The 21,233-nt window shown below is 43.4% G+C and overlaps 1 protein-coding gene across 1 annotated transcript; it reads left to right on the top strand.

Annotated features, from left to right (window-relative positions):
* The first annotated feature begins 211 nt into the window (after positions 1–211).
* On the top strand, positions 212–12,602 carry tysnd1 (trypsin like peroxisomal matrix peptidase 1). The gene is made up of 5 exons (XM_008106660.3): positions 212–362; positions 4,181–5,379; positions 6,469–6,599; positions 9,594–9,779; positions 11,542–12,602. Exons 2-5 carry the CDS (start codon positions 4,211–4,213, stop codon positions 11,757–11,759), a joined length of 1,704 nt encoding a protein of 567 aa, XP_008104867.2. The 5' UTR covers positions 212–362; positions 4,181–4,210; the 3' UTR covers positions 11,760–12,602.
* The last annotated feature ends 8,631 nt before the right edge of the window (positions 12,603–21,233 follow it).

Here is a 21,233-nt window from a genome sequence, read left to right as displayed (position 1 = left end):
TCCTGGGAGCAAAGTCCTGCTTAGGCTCCGACTAGGCCTCAACCTTTGGCAAGGAGTGGATCCACGTATTGAACACAGCTGGAAAAAGTGAGATCATAGGAGTTGTAGTTCCCTCTAAGCTCCTCCCACCTCAGCTCTCACTGACCAGGAAAGAATCGCAGCCAATTAGAGGTGGCTTCTTGAACACGCGCCCTTCCGACCAATCGCAGCCCTTTCGCTGGCACGGGGCAGCCAATGAGAGGCGGCCTCCTAACAGCCACCTGACGGGGCGCGTTCTATTCTGGGTCTTATTCCGGAATTCAAAACAAAAAGATCTCGGGGCTTCGAGGGGAGAGACTTTGATCCTCGCCTCCCCACGCTTTGTAAGTGGCTTCCGGGTCTAGAAAGATCCCAGGCAGGGAGGGATATAGCGATAGAATTCATGCAGCTTGACCCCCACTTGAACTGCCGGGGCTCCATACTGATGGATTGTGGGAGTTGTAGTTTTAAAAGGTCTCTCTTTCCCCCTCCTGAATCCTGTTCCCTACTGGCTCCAGTTGCCTATTAAACCTAGTTCCCTATTGGATCTAGTTTCCTGTTGAATCCTGTTCCCTATTGGACCCAGTTACCTCTTAGACTTAAGGCTGGATCTACACTGCCCTACAATGTAGTTTGAACTGCATCATATGGTCAGAGTAGGCATGGGCAAACTTGGGCCCTCCAGGTGTTTTGGACTTAAACTCCCACCATTCCTAACAGCCTCAGGCCCTTTCCTTTTCCCTTCAGCTGCTGTTAGGAATGGTGGGAGTTGAAGTCCAAAACATCTGGAGGGCCCAAGTTTGCCCCTACCTGGTGCAGAACCATTATGTGGACTTCAATGGAGTTCAGACGTATGGATCTACAGTGTTTCCCAAACTCTGCTTTTCCAAGTGTTTCATACTCACAGATTATTGACCCACGCCACTGAGGATTCTAGGAGTTGAAATCCGAAACAATTGGAGTAGCGTTTGGGAATCACACTGACCATATAATGCAGTTCCAAACTGCATTACACTATGCAACAAAATCTGAAACATTCTCTGTCCCTGGTTTGAAAGTGTTATTTCCTGTTTAATTGTACAGTGCTTACTTTGAAAATACAGTAGAGTCTCACTTATCCAACATAAACAGGCCGGCAGAACGTTGGATAAGCGAAAATGTTGGATAATAATTATGGAGGGATTAAGGAAAAACCTATTAAACATCAAATTACATTATTATTACATTATGATTTTACAAATTAAGCACAAAACCATCATGTTTTACAACAAATCGACAGAAAAAGCAGTTCAGTACACGGTAACGTTATGTAATAATTACTGTATTTATGAATTTAGCACCAAAACATCGCAATATATTGAAAACATTGACTACAAAACATTGGCTACTAACAAACTGACTGCAAATAAAGATAGAATTGCATAAAATGAACTTGCAGTAACGACATTGTCGGAAGTTAAATCCATAAAAAGTTCAGACGTTGCTGCCTAGAGAAACAGCTGTGGATCTGGGTGGGAGACAGACTGCATTGGATAATCCAGAATGTTGGATATATGAAGGTTAGATAAGCGAGACTTTACTGTAGGTGTTATACTCAAGAAAACTGGTTTTTGTGGCTGTCTCAAACTACGTTGAATTCGTTGCGATTCTTAACAGATATTCATTGAAAAACTATAGCAAAAGGTGCTGATGGATGTCCCGCAAAAAAAAGTTTTGGCAGTTTAATAAACGTTTCCCATGTTTTTAAGATTTTTTTTCCATGTCAGGAGTGACTTGAGAAACTGCAAGTTGCTTCTGGTGTGAGAGAATTGGCTGTTTGCAAGGATGTTGCCCAGGGGACACCCGGATGTTTTTGATGTTTTTACCATCCTTGTCGGAGGATTCTCTCATGTCCCCCCATGGAGCTGGAGCTGACAGAGGGAGCTCATCCGTTACCTCCCCTGGTTGGATTCAAACCGGCAACCTTCAGGTCAGCAACCCAACCTTCAAGTCATCAGTCCTGCCAGCACAAGGGTTTAACCCACTGTGCCACCAGGGGCTCCTATGTTTTTAAGATAGAAGCAATTAAGAAATGACATTTATCACCCAAGAACAAAAATGGTGTTACATTGTGTTATATGGCAGTGTAGATCCAGCCCTAGTTTCCTACTGGATTCAATTCCCTCCAGGTTCCTGTTGTGGTCTGATCCCTGCTATATGCCTCCAACTCCAGGCCTTCTTGGATGACACACACTTCCTTGACCCATTTCAAACCAGCTTCAGAGCAGGATATGGAGTTGAAACTGCTATGGTCGCCTTAGTGCAGTGGTTGTCAACTTGGGGTTCCCAGATGTTTTTGGCCTACAACTCCCCGAAATCCCAGCCAGTTTACCAGCTATTAGGATTGTTGGGAGTTGAAGGCCAAAAACATCTGGGGACCCCAGGCTGAGAACCACTGCCTTAGTGGATGATCTCTGTCTCAACACTGACAAGGGGTTTGTGTCCCTGTTGGTGATTCTAGACCTTTCAGTGGCTTCCAATACCATCAACCATGGTATCCTTCTGGATCACCTGGAAATCAGAGGCACTGCTGAAGTGGTTCTGGTCATACCTCTCAGGCAGGTTCCAGATGGTGGTGCTTGGGGATGGCTGCTCCTCAAAAAAGGAACTGTTACGTGGTGTCCCACAAGGTGTCATTAAAACCCCAATGCTCTTTAATATTTACATGAAGCCTCTGGAAGAGATTATCTGTAGACATGGGGCATATATATTCGATGGCACCCAAATATATTTCTCCATGCCTTCAAAAACAGCTGCAGCTAAGGATAGTGTATCTCCTCTGAATGAATGCTTGGAGGAGGTAATGGGAAAAACGAATTGAAAACTAAATACAGACAAAACAGAGGTGCTTGCCATCAAGGGTCCTAATCGGGGGATGAAGCTATGTCAACCAGTTCTGGATGGGGTTATACTCCCCTGAAAGACTGTGCTCGTAGCTTGGGAGTGCTTCTGGATCTGTCTCTCCAAATATCAACCCAGATAGATGTGACGGTCAGGAGTGCTTACTACCAGCTTCGGCTGATACGCCATCTGTGCCCCTTCCTAGAATTGGAGGACCTTCAGATGGTAACCTCAAGCTTGGACTTCTTCAATGTGGTTTACATTGGGCTACTTTTGTACCACGTTCGGAAACTCCCGCTGGTTCAAATTAACAGCAGCCAGATTGGTTGCAGGAATATCTAGGAGTGAGCATATCACACCTATCCTAAAGTCACTACACTGCCTGCCAGTTGGTTTCTAGGCAAAGTACAAAGTGTTGGTGTTGACCTTCAAAGCTTTACATGGTTTGGGTCCAGGTTACCTACAGGATCGTCTTCTTCCATACAGTCCACCCTAAGTACTGAGGTCCTCTGTGGGGTGGTTACTCCAGCCTGCCACAACCCTACTGGTGACCTTCACTCAGAAGACCTTTTCATCGGCTGCCCCACAACTGTGGAACAACCTGCTTGAGGAGTTCTGACACCTAGATCAGCTGTCAGAATTAAATACACAAGTGAAGACCTATCTCTTCCAGCAAGCCTACACAGACAGTTTTCATGATTAATTTTAAACCTACCTCTTATGTTTAATCTCTGTTTTGTGTATTTTAATCTCTGTTTTGTGTATGTAAAGGTTTCCCCTGACGTTAAGTCCAGTCATGTCTGACTCTGGGGGTTGGTACTCATCTCCATTTCTAAGCCGAAGAGCCGGCATTGTCTGTAGACACCTCCAAGGTCATGTGGCCGGCATGACTGCATGGAGCGCTGTTACCTTCCTGCCGGAGTGGTACCTATTGATCTACTCACATTTGCATGTTTTCAAACTGCTAGGTTGGCAGGAGCTGGAGCTAACAGCGGGAGCTCAAACTGTTCCCAGGATTTGAACTTGGGACCTTTCGGTCTGCAAGTTCAGCAGCTCAGCGCTTTAACACACCAAGCCACCGGAGGCTCCATTTTAATATGTATTTTGTGGAAATATATTTAATATGTTTATTTTAAATAATGTTTTTAAGTGATGGTGCATTTTCCAATGTTGTAACCCCCGCTCGAATTGTGAGAAGAGGCAAGCAAGAAATAAAATATTTGTATTATTATATTAGTATAATATCCAGCTCTCTATTGAATGGAATCCTTTATCTCCTCAGGGCTACTGAGTCGGACGGGTCCTTTCCTTTATGGCTGAAACCCTGTGCTTGGCAGCTGGGAAGGCTGGCTGTGTGGTCACAGTGTCGTGTCTCAATGACCGCAGTGCGGCTGTGGGCACCTCTCCTCAGGGGACCTGGAGTGGCAGCGGCGTCTTCTTGACTCTTGACCCAGGCATCATCCTCTGCCACGGCTCCGTCTTCTCGCCTTTCCTGCTGGAAACAGAGCACTTCAGTTCAACCAAATGCAAAGTACTGCTGCCTGAGAACTTCTCCCCAGACCTCCAGATCCAAGTGCTGGTGACAGATGAAGGCAGCAGCCAACCCCCCTGCAGAAGTTTGCCGGACAGGGATCTGGGGGATGGCACCCCAATGTTGCGGTTCAATCAGCTTTCCAGCCAGCAGAAGATCCACAACAGCCGGAAACATCGAGAAGCCGAGCTCATTCTGATGGCCCCTTGCCTACAGTTCCAGGAGGCTTTTGCCAAAATCTTCAGTGCTTCTGACCAGTGGCATTTTGGAGTGAATGAAGTCGGACAAGAGTCTGGCTCTGTTGCGGATGAGATGCGTTTCCTGCACTGGTTTGCTTTGTTGAGGATCCTGGACAGCCGTTTCCCCAGTTCTGGATGGGTGAGCTGTGCGCCAGCCAAGTGGCTGAGGAAGGGGGACCCGCTCATTGCCTGCGGCTCCCCTTTTGGGGCGTTTTGTCCCGACATTTTCATGAATACTTTCAGCAAAGGGATTGTGAGCAACACCTCAGGAGAAGGCAATGTCCTCATCCTGACGGACGCGCGCTGCTTGCCTGGCACAGAAGGCGGTGGGGTCTTTGCAGTCTCAAAAAATGGTTTTCACTTGGTTGGAATCATTGTCATTCCACTTTGCTGGAAAGCCAATGAGTGGGTTGGCCTGACTCTGGTTTGTGCCATTGACTGCATCCTGGAAAGTATTGGACACATCCTTTCTGGGCCCCCTTGGTTTTGCAAAACCTGGTTGCACCCCATGGCACTTGTGACTAAGCCTCATTATGGTCCGGTAGCCAGAGATGGTTTGATTCAGCAAATGTTAGCTGCCGTGGTTCTGGTTGAATGTGGACCAACCTGGGGTTCTGGTGTGATGGTGAGTCCGCGACTTGTGTTGACCTGCCGACATGTGGTCAGTGGCGCCTCCAACGTTTGCGTGAGATTACAACCCCACCTTGACAAGTAAGTCTGAATTCTCGTAACATGAGGAACAAGGCTAGATGACAAGTACAGTGTTCTAAATGCTGAACTCCAGTTCCCATCATCCTGAACCTTTATTCTTCTTAAACCTCAGGATTGTATGCTGTTAATATCCATGAGGTGGCAAAGGTATATAAATGTGGCCTAGAAGCTTTGAGTCTTGTTTAAAGGAGGAAAGTGGGGTATTAATATAATAACAATCTAATATAATAATAGTAAATATGTACATGCCTAAATACTTGTCCTCCCGTAAACAGTGTTGCTTCTGCCTTGATATTGAGACTTACCTCTATTTTAGAAGGGATTGACAACTTCAGATGGCATTCTCTTAGGGCACTTCCACACAGCCATATAACTCAAAATATCAAGGCAGAAAATCCCACAATATCTGCTTTGAACTGGGTTAGTTGACTCCACACTGCCAGTTCAAAGCAGAAAATATGGGATTTTATTCAACTGTGTGGAAGGGCCCTTAGATCAGAATTTCTCAAACTGTGCTCCTCCAGGTATTTTGGATTTCAGCTCCCATAATTCCTAACAGCTGGTAAAATAGCTGGGATTTCTGGGAGCTGAAGTCCAAAACACCTGGAGGAGCACAGTTTGAGAAACACTGCTCTTGATGTCCTGGGACTTCAGTTCCATGAAGGATTCTTCATCAGCTATTTTATTTCAGTGGGGCTTTGTGTATAAGCCTTGCAGAATGTGCCATGCCATAAGAATATGCATTTTACTGTCTTTTTACCAGCGTTATTGTTTTATTGAAAGTATCCAAGTCCTTGAAACTCGACATTTTACTTTCTCATTACAGCTTTCAGAATCTGCCCGTTGGTGGCAGATTATGTGATTCGGGAATTTTCATCTAAAACTATGGCCCCTTCTACACTGCCATATAATCCAGATTATCAAATCAATCCACATTATCTGCTTTGAACTGGATTATAAGAGTCTACACCATCATATAATCCAGTTCAAAGCAGATAACCTGGATTTTATATAGCAGTGTAGAAGGGGCCTGTAATATTTCTAAGGTTTGCAGACATCTTTTAATTTTCTTGCTATGTTTGATCTTAGGGCTTCTGTTGCTAAAGGAAAAGTGATCTTTGCAACCAAGGACTCTTCTCCCTATGATGTGGCTCTGGTCGAGTTGGAGGAAAGTTTGACCACTTTTGCAATTCCTATTCTTGCATCAGAGTTTTGCCCAGGTGATGATGATGATGATGATGATGCAGTTTATTTGTTACCTGGCTCCTAATGGCTCAAGGCGGGGTACAACAGAATCAAAACATATGAACATAATATAATAAAATACATATAATAAAATACTTGGTTTTTTAAAAAAACATTATTATAAAAACATATACCAAATACAGGGTACAACCTGAGCAATCTGCTCAGTTTGTTTTGGTCTCATCCTGAATTTATTTACATCCCAACCTACCTCACTAAGGCCCTCTTGTGAGGCTAAATTAGCATGAAAAAGAGTACTCATGTATACATGCTGAAATGTGCTAGTGCAGTGGTTCTTAACCTGGGGTCCCCAGATGTTTTTGGCCTTCAACTCCCAGAAATCCTAACAGGTGGTAAACTGGCTGGGATTTCTGGGAGTCCTAGGACAAAAACATTTGGCAACCCCAGGTTAAGAACCACTGTGCTAGTGGGTTTTTTAAAAAAAATCTTATGGGTCTGCTGTAATGTGCGAAAGGATTTCTTTGCTTTGGTTTAATTTTGAACTCCTTTCCACTCTAAAGTAATTTTGAATTACTTTAACTTAAACATGCTAAGGCACCAGATTCTGTCTGATTTTGGAAGTTAAGCAGGGTCATCCCTGGTTACTACAGTAGAGTCTCACTTATCCAACACTCGCTTATCCAACATTCTGGATTATCCAATGCATTTTTGTAGTCAATGTTTTCAATACATCATGATATTTTGGTGCTAAATTCGTAAATACAGTAATTACTACATAGCATTACTGTGTATTGAACTACTTTTTCTGTTAAATGTGTTGTATAACATGATGTTTTGGTGCTTGATTTGTAAAATCATAACCTAATTTGATGTTTAATATGCTTTTTCTTAATCTCTCCTTATTATCCAACATATTCGCTTATCCAACGTTCTGCCGGCCCGTTTATGTTGGATAAGTGAGACTCTACTGTACTTGGATGGAAGACCACTAACAAATACCAGTTGCTGTAGACTCTGTTTCAGAGGAAGGAACTGTCTAAACTACATCTGAATATTCTTTGCCTAAGTAAGCCATTTGTTAATTATGGGATTTCTATAAGTCAACAGGCGACTTGAAGGCACATACAGTGATAATTCAGGACAAAATATAGATAAAAGCAAGAGAAGAATATAAATACATCATCCATTGTCGTTGTTGTGTGCCTTGAAGTCACCTCTGACCGATAGCAACCTAATACGCGACTATCAATATTTTTTGAGAAGAGGTTGGCTTTTGTCTTCTTTTGAGGCTGAGACTCCTTTTACGCTGACATATCAAATCCAGATGATCTGCTTTGAACTGGGTTATATGGCCGTGTAGAAGGGGCCTGAGAGAGTGTGACTTGTCCAATGGCACCAGTGGGTTTTGTGGTTGAGTGGGGATTTGAACCCTCGTCTCCAGAGTTGTAGCCATCCAAACCACTACACTACATATCTAATTAAAATACACAGCTTGACTAACTGAAATACAGTCAGTGTAAACGTTCCATGTTTACATTAAATTAAACTTCTATCATGAAGGACGTTTTGCTTGTCTCCTAAATTTCCTTTATGCTACACCTCCTTCCAGTCTTGCTCCGCGGCAGGCTCCCTTTCCGTTACACTAAGTAAAGGGCCTTCAATTTGGTATCATAAAAGAGAGAAGGCTATTTACATGTCAATGGCATTTTATGCTAACTTGGGTTCCCTGCTATGCCTGAGTTATTTGAAAAAGGCAATGTTTATTTTTTAATGTTATGAATGGACCCATTAGAAAATGGTGCAGATCCATGGCTCATGGGTTAGCGGCAGTCTCTGAATGTGGGTGAAGGTACTGCAAATCCTATCATTCAGGGTCCGTCCTCCCCCAAACATCACCAGGACATAAATTGAGTCATTGGGGGTCTGTGTGCCATGGCTGATGGGGTTAGCAGTAGTCTTGGGATGTGGGTGATGGTACTGCAAATCCCATCGTCCATGGTCCATCCTCCCCCAAACCTTACTGCAACTCCCATTGTCCAGGGTCCATCCTCTCAAATCCTACCAGGACCTAAAGTGGGTCATGAGGTATCTGTTTGCCAAGTTTGGTACAGATCCATGGCTGATGGGGTTCACCATAGTCTCTGGGTATGAGTGAAGGTACTGCACTAACCATCATCCAGGGTCTTTCCCCCCTACCCAAACCCCACCAGAAGTTATAGGGGATCATGGGGGGAACTGTGTGCTAAGTTTGGTCCAGATCCGTTGTTGGCAGGAGTTACAGTGCTCTCTGAAATTTGGGGCCATATTGGAAAATAGATACATACATACAAATATACAGTAGAGTCTCACTTATCCAACATAAACAGACTAGGACGCAGAACAATGGCTTCAAACTACAGGAAAGGAGATTCCACCTGAACATCAGGAAGAACTTCCTCACAGTGAGGGCTGTTTGGCAGTGGAACTCTCTCCCCCGCGCTGTGGTGGAGGCTCCTTCTTTGGAGGCTTTTAAACAGGCTGGATGGCCATCTGTCGGGGGTGCTTTGAATGCGATTTCCTGCTTCTTGGCAGGGGGTTGGACTGGACGGCCCATGAGGTCTCTTCCAACTCTACTATTCTATGATTCTATGAAACGGGCCGGCAGAATGTTGGATAAGCAAATATGTTGGATAATAAGGAGGGATTAAGGAAAAGCCTATTAAACATCAAATTAGGTTATGATTTTACAGATTAAGCACCAAAACATCATGTTATACAACAAATTTGACAGAACAAGTAGTTCAATACGCAGTAATGCTATGTAGTAATTACTGTATTTACGAATTTAGCACCAAAATATCACGATGTATTGAAAACATTGACTACAAAAATGCGTTGGATAATGCAGAACGTTGGATAAGCGAGTGTTGGATAAGTGAGACTCTACTGTACATACAAACTTTGACTTTTACTACTCTATATAGGTATAAATGTGTTTCTTTCTCCCATTGCCAATTTCTTTCGTTCAGGAGAAGAGGTGAGTGTCGTTGGCTTTGGGGTCTTTGGCCAGACCTGCAGCCCATCAGTAACATCAGGAATCCTGTCTGCAGTCATCACTGTGGAAGAGAAGACTGTGATGCTCCAGGCAACTTGTGCAGTTCATGGTGGTTCAAGCGGAGGAGCACTTTTTTCTATGCGCAGTGGGAAACTCCTAGGTACATACCCTCTTTTTCTCCCATTTCCCCTTCCCAGCTCCTGATTTCATTGGGCAATCATAGAAATCAGTGCCAGAGTGGGATATAATCCTATGTGAACTGCTACTTTTTTGTGGTAGAAATCAAATTTCCAGCATTTAGGAAATACGAGTAATTTGAGAAACATCCAGCATCATCAACATTTAATATTTGTCAAGTGAGTGAATTCATCTGAAGTAGCAGATGGTAGATTTTGCAGATGTGGATATGAATCAGGCATGTAATGAAATCAAATACTGCATATACTTATGGATAAGTCGAGAAATCTTAGTCAAAAAATTGACCCCAAAAAATCTGAGTTCATATGTTCGTGGATCAATGTAAGTACCTTAACTTTTATTTTTAAAAGCCCACCTTCTCTCAGTACAGTGGCAAAAGACAAGAGCTTAGTTTGTCCCTGGAGAACCTAAAAGAAGTATCTATCCCACAATACACTCTCCAACCTGGTACCACTTCTGGCCTTTTTTATGTCTAGGTGGGGAAATTGTCATTGTGGTTGCTAAGGTAAGTTTATTAAGAAAAGAGTAGTTAATATAGAAACAGTTTCAAACTCTATCCATGAGTTAGATTTCCAGAACTTTGTCAAAAAGCAGTGACCAACTCTGAATAGGAATTCCAAAAATCACCTAAGGCAAAAGCAAGAAATTATAATCCAAGGTTGTTGCACTTAAACTAGAATTATATCCAAAAGCTTGAAAGCATGAACATGACCATAATCCAAAGGTTTGATATTTGAACTTGACTATAGTCTCAAAGACTTGAAACTTGAAACAAGATTTGTAATTCAAACCGGAGGCATGGAACTTAAACAGGAAAACAAGATACAGACCCAAGAACAGAACTCCTAACTCAGAGCTCCTAAGACAGGCAGTTTGATACATGAAAATCCAATGTTGATCTCCCCACTGAACATTGACTCCAATTCCTTAAGACTACTCCCCCTGGCCCATGGCATCACTCTTTCTCCCACTTGGGTTCCCTTTGTTTACCTTTCAGTCTCTGGGAACACCAGATCTGTCTCTGTTTTGCACTATCTCTTCTGATCTGTAAACGCTGGGTTATCTGTAACCTTCCCGTCTCCTCCACATTCCTTTCAGAGTCAATCCCTGGCTAATTCTCATGTTTTCCTGACAACAGATCTACCCAAAACATTCCCATCCTTTCAAAAAACACTTTAGCTTTCCCCCACAGAAAAACCAGTCTCAACCAGAAAATCCTTGTCCTCATCCTCAGAGGCTTCACAGGGCTCAACAGTTCTCTAGGTTTGTTCTTAAGTTTAAATTGTATGTAAGTCGGAACAGGTACATTTTTTAAATGCGACTCCAGAATATATATATTCTATAGATAAAAGCTTTAGATAACACAGGGAGGGGTCAACACCTCTGTGGAGTTTGTTTTGCTGTCTATGTCCCTGTTCAGAAGATTTTACCTCACTTTCTATCCCTGTGATAATCATATTTTGAAAAATTTGGCTTGTTGTGGGAACTAGGATTAGTGATGACTCTTCAGTGGCGACACCTTTCCCACATGATAACTCTTTCATGAGTGCATTTCCCTTCCATGAGGTAGATTTCTTTAATTTCCTGTTGTCTCGTCCCTGTTTTTAACTACGAATTGTTTGTAAATTGGATGTTTGTAACTCAGGGATTGACTGTGTTTGGTACTATACGCCATGTTTTTCTCCTCCTTTCACCCACTTTTATCTGTCCTGTTCCAATTCCAGGTATCGTAGCCAGCAATACCAGGGATAACAGCATCGGGGTAACATACCCACACCTCAACTTCAGCATTCCCATTACTGTCCTGCAGCCAGCCATTTGGGAATTCATCCAAGAGAGACGCCTGCATGCCTTCCAGGAGTTAGACAGGGTTGGCAAGAGGATCCAGGTTGTCTGGAGGCTCCAGAGAGAACCAGAGACGATGCCTCTCAGCAAGCTGTGAACATCTTCAGAAACAAGAGGGAAAGCACGTACAAGATCCGCCACTTCAAATTGGGAATCTCCTATCCCCAGAAACCTGATCTTGTTATGAAATACACATTTAATTTTGAATTAGTTTTCTTTGTGGGCAGTGGATTTTGAGTTTAGCAAGACTTTCCTCAACTGAACTCCAGAGCTCGGAAATAAAAAAAAAATTGAACTATGTGCCCCAGAATCCCCCATTTAGTATGGTCAGTGGGCATGCCAGTTGGGGGAAGAGGGATTGTGGCAGTTGTCGTCCAAGCAAGAAACATTTCCGAACTGTTTTTAACCCATGGCATTTAGAAGTTGGCAGTTGTTTGAACTGGAGCTCCCACAATACTTTTCTATTTGACTAACCATCTGGGTCTTGTAATCCATAGGTCCAACATTCCCCACTCCTGCCTTAAACAATTCTGCCCATTCACCATGGCTGCCTCTTCTTCCCATATGTCCTCCCATCTAGCTGCAATCATCCTGCTTCAAAATATGCTTTTGTGTGTGGAACGCCTCTAGTTTTATCCCATAATCTTCCCTTCCATCCCATAAACTGCATTTACCCAACATCTATGCTTCTTTCTCTTGCCTTCCTGCACAGTTGAGATTTAGATGAGCATCTGAAGGCAACGCCATGTCCTTAATTTTACTTGGGATGTTCAATAATTAAAGAATAAGCTTATGGGTGCTGAATTAGGTTTTATTTATTCATTGTCTTCTGTTGCCACCAGAAGTTGAATCGTAATTTGGAGCAACTGTGTACAGAACTAAGAAACATATTCAGGAATGTTGGACATTTAGCAAAATAAAAGGTAAAGGTTTCCCTTGACATTAAGTCTAGTCAGATCCAACTCTGAAATAGAAAATAACAACAACAATATATTTATTACCCGCCTCTACTTGCGCCTCGAGGCGGGGTACAACATTGCTAAAAAAAAGGCTCACCTACGCTGCCAAATAACCCAGGTTATCAACGAAGAAAATCCACATGTGATTTGAACTGGATTATCTTATAATCCAGTTCAAAGCAGATAATGTGGATTTTGTACAGGCGTGTTGAAGGAGCGTAAGAGATACAACACTATTAAAATACATATAACAAGATAAAAGGTAAAGGTTTTCCCCTGACATTAAGTCCAGTCATGTCTGACTCTGGGGGTTGGTGCTCATCTCCATTTCTAAGCCAAAGAGCCGGTGTTGTCCGTAGACACCTCCTAGGTCATGTGACCAGCATGACTACATAGAGCGCCATTACTTCTGGGGGGTGGTGCTCACCTGCATTTCTAAGTCAAAGAGCCAGCATTGTGCGTAGACACCTCCAAGGTCATGTGGCTGGCATGATTGCATGGAGCCGCCCTGCGTCCCCTCGGGTGAGAAGGGTGGGATAGAAATGATGGAAATAAATAAATAAATTACCTTCCCGCTGGAGTGGTACTTATTGATCTACTCACATCTGCATGTTCTCGAACAGCTAAGTTGGCAGAAGCTGGGGTTAACAGCGGGCGCTCACCCCGCTCCCCAGATTCGAACTGCCAACCTTTTGGTCAGCAAGTTCAGTGATTTAATCCACTGCACCATCAGGGGCTCCATAAATAGCAAGATACACAGAGTTAAAATATTGGTTAGAACTCACTGATAAAATGCAGTGTTTTTCAGTCCATTAATAGCCAACTGAAAAGCACAAAATGTACAATGCAAGCTTTTGAAACATGATTTCATCTGGCAAAAGATGTTTGAAAAAAACACACAGGAGCAGAAAAAGGATGGTAAAATCTCAGACCCACATTTTGTATCAGATGTTTCTGTTGTAACTCAAGTTGTTCTGGAGGGAACTTAATGCAGGCAGAGGCCATTTCTCAGGAATCGGGGACAAAGGGCAATAAAAGACAAGTAATAAATATTTCAAGTCCATTAGTAGCAGAAAAGTAGCCTCCTTTGAGACCCAGCTTATACACAATCAGTATGCCAAGAGTGTTCCTTCTACTTCATTTTATCAGAAGTGTTACTTGTTCGTTGTCGAAGGCTTGCTCTGAGACTTCCAGGCTGTATGGTCATGTTCCAGAAGCATTCTCTCCTGACAACCTCTGAGGATGCCTGCCATGGATGTGTGTGAAACGTCAGGAGAGAATGCTTCTGGAACATGGCCATGCAACCTGGAAAGCTCACAGCAACTTTTACTTGTTTGTTTTAAATAAACTAATTTGCCCTGAGCAATGGCTTCACTACAGCTGGTTTCACCCAGTACTCATGACATTCCCCCTCATGAACCTCTTCCAGTACCAGACCATAAAGAACTTGTTTTGTTCTAGTGTTTCTCATAAATCCCACCTAACACTGAACATAATGGAAATAGTAATAACATAGAGAACTAGTAAAATTAAAATTACACTTTTAAGATACAGTAGTACCTGTACAGCCTAAATGTCTTGAGTCTTGTATTGTGCAGGTGTTCCTAAAACAACACCTCACCCAACTTGTTTTAAAAGCAAGCTGGGTTAGAAGGTGGCAAGAAGAGGCTCTGGAAACTACATGTTTGTGCAATGTGTCACTTCGCATTTAGGTCACTGAACACCTATCTGCAGGAGATGCCTGGCTAGACACGGCACAAGGGATAGACATAAAAGAACAATACATTTATTCTGAGACACTGTATAATAATTTTACAGATAGTCATTTTGGTGCTTTGCCTTCGGATGGTGTCACCCGCTGTGATCCAGGCTCCCCACATCCACCTAATGAAGCCCTGGTCCTGAGAAGCTGCTTCCCCAGTTACAAATTGGATGCTTTGCATACAGAAATGGTATTAAAGTAGGTACATGTCAAAGGTGTCTTTAAATAAATGGCTGCTCAGTGCCCATTCTCCCATCCAATAGAGGTTTCTTCACTACAGACATCACAACGTCAAAAAGCAGTGAGACAGAGCCATAAATCCATTCAAAAACATAAGTATCTTCATATTTTTATTATTCTGAAAATACCTGACTTTAAAAGATGAAAAATCCTTGGAACTTATACCAAAGCTTTTAAAAATTGGTTATTTGTATATGTATTAGGTGAAGGTAAAGGTTGCCCAATGACATCAAGCCCAGTCGTATCCAACTCTTGGAATTGGTGCACATCTCCATTTCTAAGCCAAAGAGCTGGCGTTGGCCATAAATACCTCCAAGGTTATGTGGCCGGCATGACTGCATGGAGCGCTGTTTCCTTCTCGCCGGAGCAGTACCTATTGATCTACTTACATTTGCATATTTTTGAACTGCTAGGTTGGCAGAAGCTGGGGATAACAGTCGGAGCTCACCCCACTCCCTGGATTCAAATCACCGACCTTTCAGATAGCAAGTTCAGCAGCTCAGCGGTTTTAATCTGCTGCGCCACTGGGGGCTCTTATGTATATGTATTAGGGGTGTGTAAATCTTGGTTTTTAAATCGTATGTTGTCTCTAATTTGTAAGTTTTGTATATAAGAACAGATTAAGAAACACAGAAGGGGAGCCCACACAAAAACTTAAGAATTAAAACTCACTCAATACATTTTTGTTCAAAATCTGTAATTCTCAGAAGTCAGTTTCATTTTCGGCACAAGCAAGGCAAAACCCAAACGGCTGCCACTCCTCTTTAAATTAAGAAGAGATAGACTGAGGAGAGGGAAGCAGCTGAGTGAGCTGGGAAAGAGACTGAGAGCATAAAATTCTGGGAAATGTAGTTTGGGAAGGCAAAAAGCCCTATGCCAGAGAATTCAAAAGTCCTGCCTTAAACGACATTTACCAGAATTCTGTTCAGCATCAGAAAGCCCCAATGAGGATGGGGAGAAATTTTTATAAATGATGGAAATAAATAAATAAATAAATAAATAAATAATTTTCTCTCCTAGCAGCAGCCAGAGCTCCAATACATTGCTGAATCTGCAAAGAGGAGGACTGACTGATTGTGATGTCTCATGGGCCTCAGAGTTCTAACCCTAGCGCCATCATGAATAATGATGACGACAACATGGGGGTTTTGCCGCCCGAGCAGGAGACCGAGTCATTCCAGATGCCTCCTGTTGTTGACACTTCTTGCCAAGAGCCCATTAAAATGGACCTTGAACAAGTTTTTCCCAGCGCCTCTCCTCCCTTCCTGAGAAAAGAGTCCTATGCTGCGAGTCAGGGTCAAAAAGAACAAACAAGGAAAAGCGCTAGATTAGCAGCCAGGCAGAATGTTAATTAGCTAAGTTCTCCTGGGAATTTGCAGGGAGGATCGCAGCTGCAGGAAGATGTGTTTCGCTTCTCTTTCCCTTGGGAAAGGAAGCTCCGGACACCTGCTCTGCAGGAGGATTGGACTTCTTAAAAGTTCCTCGCACCGGGGAATCCGTGCGGAGTCAACAGATCAGCTTCAGGATTAACTTCGGTTCCAGCCTAGTGTGGACTGCGTTTTAAGTCTGCAACTCCAGTTTCCTTGCCTTGCCTTGCCTTGCCTAGTTTTCACGAACTATCTCGTCGTGTTTCCAGCCTTGGATTTTGTCTCAAGTATCTAGCCTTGTCTCCAGTTCTTGCTTTGGACTTACTTTGAACCTTAGAAACACTTTGGACGTTTCCCCACTCTACGGCTTGGAAGTAGAGTGTGTTTCGGTTTTGGGATTACAACTCTGAACTCTAATATTATATATTGGACAATATATTTCTGGACTATATTTGACCTTCTCTGAAAGGTCTATTGCTGGACTACATTTTCTACTTGTTTTTATTCTACTATAATACTTCTTTAATAAAGATATTAGATTGTATTTGGCCTCCGTGTTTGGTTCTTAGTGCTCCGCTGCCTGGGCGTGACACTGATACTTCAATACTAGTAAGTAACTCTGTGCTGGGCTTTAAAGAAATCCCTAAATTGAAGTTCTATTGGTTAAAGACACTCAATGAGATAGCTGTTGTGGCTTTAAAAAACACGTTTTTGTCAAAACCTTTTTTTAAAAAATCCCAAAAATCAGTAGATGCATGAATATTTCTGAAATTTGGGTGGGAATGATCCCCTATTATCTTGTGTCATTGTAAAGAAATTCAAGGAGATAGCTCTTGTTGTTTTTAATATATATATATTTTATTGTTTGTAAAGCTTAGAATATTCCCCAAAAATTGTGGATGAGTGAAGCATTCTGAAACTTGATGGGCTAACAGTGGTAAATGTGTTCTATAATCGTAGCAAGTTTCATGTCAATAGCTCTAACAATAAGGGGGAAAGAAGCCCCTGAAGTTTCCCCATTGACACAATTACTTAACGAAATGTAATGAAAAAGTAGTTCACTCGCTATAGTTATGATATGGACTCCAACCAATTTTAGAAACACTTAAAAATCTTATTTTGGTTGTGGTAACTTGTAGTGCTATGGGAATCAAATAGTTAACTGATGAAATTGCATGTGTTCAAAAGCCAAGGCTATGTGTCCATTTGGATTGAACTGTTACTTTAAAAATGCTTCGTTTCTGTCATTGATGCTTTTTTGGATTGCTATTGCTTACTGCATCTCTGTAACCTTCAAAATACACACTGCTGATACTTTTGTGGAGCTAACTAGAAAACATACAAATACACAAATATTAGCTTCCAAAGGTCACTAGCCTTGTCATCAGGTGACAATGGTACATGCAAAGGGGAGATTGGCATTGCTGTAATCCTGGGCTGGGGACTACCTATTATGTTGTCGTTCCAGAATGTGAGGCAGACAAAAGATGGGGTCAGCAGCAGTAAAAAAAAAAATCCCCTGTAAAATGTCGATTCTCCATTGCTGTACAACATCTCTGTGGTTCTGTTTCTACCTAGCAACGTGTTTTGCTGTGAAGCTGTGACTTCCACTCTCAGAATACAGATGTCTTCCCTGCCCCATGTCATTCTGCCTTTCACTGCAGATCAGAGGTGATTTGTTAGATCAGCGTTTCTCAACCTGGAAGTTGAGACCCCTGGGGGGGTCACAGGAGGGTGTCAGAGGGGTCACCAAAGACCATTAGAAAACACATGTTTCTGATACTCTTAGGAACCCCTTTGGCAGAGAACGTTGAAGATCTCTCTGCCTGTTTGGACCAATTTTATCATTGGTGGGGTTCAATGGGCTCTTTGATTGCAGGTGAACTATAAATCCCAGCAACTACAACTCCCAAATGTCATGGTCTATTTTCGTCAAACTCCACCAGTGTTCACATTTGGGCATATTGAGTATTTGTGCCAAGTTTGGTCCAGATCCATCATTGTTTGGGGCCACAGTGCTCTCTGGATGTAGGTGAACTACAACTCCAAAACTCAAGATCAATGCCCACCAAACCCTTCCAGTATTTTCTGTTGGTCATGGGAATTCTGTATGCCAAGTTTGGTTCAATTTCATTGTTGGTAAAGTTCAGAATGCCCTTTGATTGTAGGTGAACTATAAATCCCAGCAACTATTATAACTCCCAAATGACAAAATCAATCCCCCCTCAATCCTACCAGTATTCAAATTTGGGCATATCAGGTATTTACATTAAAAATACATCTTGCATATCAGATATTTACATTACGATTCATAATAGTAGCAAAATTACAGTTATGAAGTCGCAACAAAAATAATTTTATGGTTGGAAGTCACCCCAACATGAGGAACTGTATTAAGGGGTCGCGGCATTAGGAAGGTTGAGAACCACTGTGTTAGATGGTCTTATCTTGACCAAGGATAGTGACTGTCTTTTCACCATGGGCTTTTCAGTACAGTTTAAAGACTCACACTGCTATTGCATAAGGTATATTAATATTACACAGCGCAGAAGTTAAGAATCCAGTAAAATGTAAAAAGATAAAGGTTTCCCCTGTAGACACCTCCAAGTTCATGTGGCCGGCATGACTGCATGGAGCGCCGTTACCTTCGCGCCGGCACGGTACCTATTGTCAGGTCCCTGGCTGGAAATGGAAAGAGAATGGAAAACGTAGTCCTTGGCGAATTTGTTCTTGAGCCCAGGCATCTGCCTGTTGACTGGCTCTAATTTCTTGAGTGAAAAGGGATTCTGAGTTAGAGGGAGTTGGTTCAATTGGAGTGGATTTGGTGTTTCCCACTGTGAGCGTGGCAAAGTTTTCGGGTTGCAGCAATCGAGATTCTGAGGTCTCTCTGCGTCCTGCAGCATACTCTGGTTTCCGTGATAGAGCATCTGCTTGCTTGGTCTGAGCTGGGGTCACATAATGGATCCGGAAGTCAAAACGTTCAAAGAACAGAGCCCAGCGCTGCTGCCTTTGATTTAACTTTCGTGCGGTCCTTAGATGCTCTAAATTTTGATGATCAGTATGAACTTCAATGGGAAATTTGGCCCCTTCTAACCAATGTCTCCAATTTTCAAAAGCTGCCTTTATGGCCAAAAGTTCTTTCTCCCAAATAGTGTAATTTCTCTCTGGAGCCGTTAGTTGTCGTGAGTAATAGGCACAAGGATGGAGATGTTCTCCCACTGGTTGCATCAGTACAGCCCCTATTGCCACATCAGAGGCATCAGCCTGCACAACAAAAGGGGTTTTAGGATCAGGGTGCTGTAGAATTGGCTGGGTCGTGAATAATTGCTTTAGCTGGTGGAATCCCCTTTCAGCTTGTTCTGTCCAACGGAAAGGTTGTTTCCCTCGGATGCAGCTGGTGATTGGGTCAGACCAGCGAGCGAAGTCTGGGATGAACTTGCGGTAGTAGTTTGCAAACCCCAAGAAGCGCTGCACTTCCTTTTTGTTAGTAGGCGCCCGCCATTCCAATACGGCCGAAACCTTTGCCAGGTCCATGGATAGTCCTAGTGGCGAGACGCGGTATCCCAGGAAGTCTACCTCTTGCAAATCAAAGGCGCATTTTTCTAACTTGGCATATAGTCCATGATCCCGCAATCGTTGTAGCACCATTCTGATGTGCTGGTCGTGTTCCGTCTGTGATCTAGAATACACCAAAAAATCATCCAAATATATGATCAAGAACCGATCTAGATAGTCTTGAAAGATATCGTTGACAAAATGTTGAAATGTTGCGGGGGCTCCAGATAATCCGTAATTCATGACTAGGGACTCGAATAATCCGAATTTGGTCTGGAAGGCGGTTTTCCATTCGTCCCCTTCTCTTATGCGAACTAGATTGTAAGCCCCGCGAAGATCCAATTTGGTGTAAACCTTGGCCCCTCGGAGTCGGTCCAATAGGTCTGAGATCAATGGCAATGGGTAGCGGTTCCGCTTCGTGATGTTGTTCAGTGCCCGATAGTCCACAACCAAACGTAGGTCCCCTGACTTCTTTTTCACAAACATCACTGGAGAAGCGGCTGGGGATTGAGAGGGTCTGATGAACCCCTTGCGAAGGTTTGACTCTATAAACTCCCTGAGAGCTTCTTGCTCTGGTTCAGTCAGGGAGTAGAGATGTCCTCGCGGAATTGGGGCCCCCTCCACCAGGTCAATGGCACAGTCATAGGGTCTATGTGCGGGTAGTTTCTCGGCTTCCTTTTCATTGAAAACATCCCAAAAGTCCGAGTATTTCTTGGGCAAGGTGATGATGGGCTCTGCGTCCGAGGCATGGCAAACCTTGGCTACTAGACAATGATTTTGGCAATACCTTGAAGCGAACTGCAGTTCTCTGTTAGTCCAGGAGATGTTTGGGTCATGGAGTGTCAGCCATGGGATACCCAAAATCACGGGGAAGTGGGGAACCTCGGTAACGAAAAAGGAGATTTCCTCCATGTGTTCTCTTATCCACATTCTGGTGGGCTCGGTCCATTGGCTTACTGGACCTGTCTTCAGGGGTCGGCCGTCTATGGCTTGCACCACCCGGGCGTTCTTGAAATCATGGTATTGTAGTCCTAGAGAGTCAGCACCCGGAACTCGGCTATATACCGGGACAACGGTCTGTCCCCTTGGAAGAGGCGTCGGAGTTTATGGCCGGCCGCCTCCTCGTCGTCCTCGATCCCCCAGGTTTTTCTAAGGTGGTTCAAGAATTGTTGCGCGGTGTTTAGATGCGTGGAACCCGCATCGTATAGCGCCATTGCCCAAGTGGCCGCAGGCCCATCTAGGAGACTGAAGATCCACGCCACTTTGACATCTTCTTGGGGAAACTCGGCTTGGCGGGCTTCTAAGTACGGCTGGCACTGGCGACGGAAAACATGAACCTTGGAGGCTTCTCCAGAAAACTTGGTTGGTAGCGCTAGGGCAGGGAGACGGGCTCCGCGTTCCTTCAAGCCCCGTATTTCTCCCTCCTGCGTTCGGAGTGTGTCCCGGATCCGATTGAATTCATCTTGGGAAATGGTGTAACTGGGTGGTTGAGCTGGGACGTCCGCTCCGGTTCCTGTAGACATTCTGGCCTTAGGTTGTTTGGTGCTGTGGGTGGCGGAGTCAAACTGTCAGGTCCCTGGCTGCTGGGCACCAATAACCTTACACAGAGGCCAGTCTCTATCTAATATCTTTATTAAAGAAATATATAAAATCAATAAAAACAAGTGAAGAATATAGTTCAGAAGCAG

This window comes from Anolis carolinensis, chromosome 3 (assembly GCF_035594765.1).
Source record: "Anolis carolinensis isolate JA03-04 chromosome 3, rAnoCar3.1.pri, whole genome shotgun sequence".
NCBI lineage: Eukaryota > Metazoa > Chordata > Lepidosauria > Squamata > Dactyloidae > Anolis > Anolis carolinensis.
The sequence above is the reverse complement of the archived record's forward strand: the minus strand, read 5'-3'. Positions and strand labels throughout refer to the sequence as shown.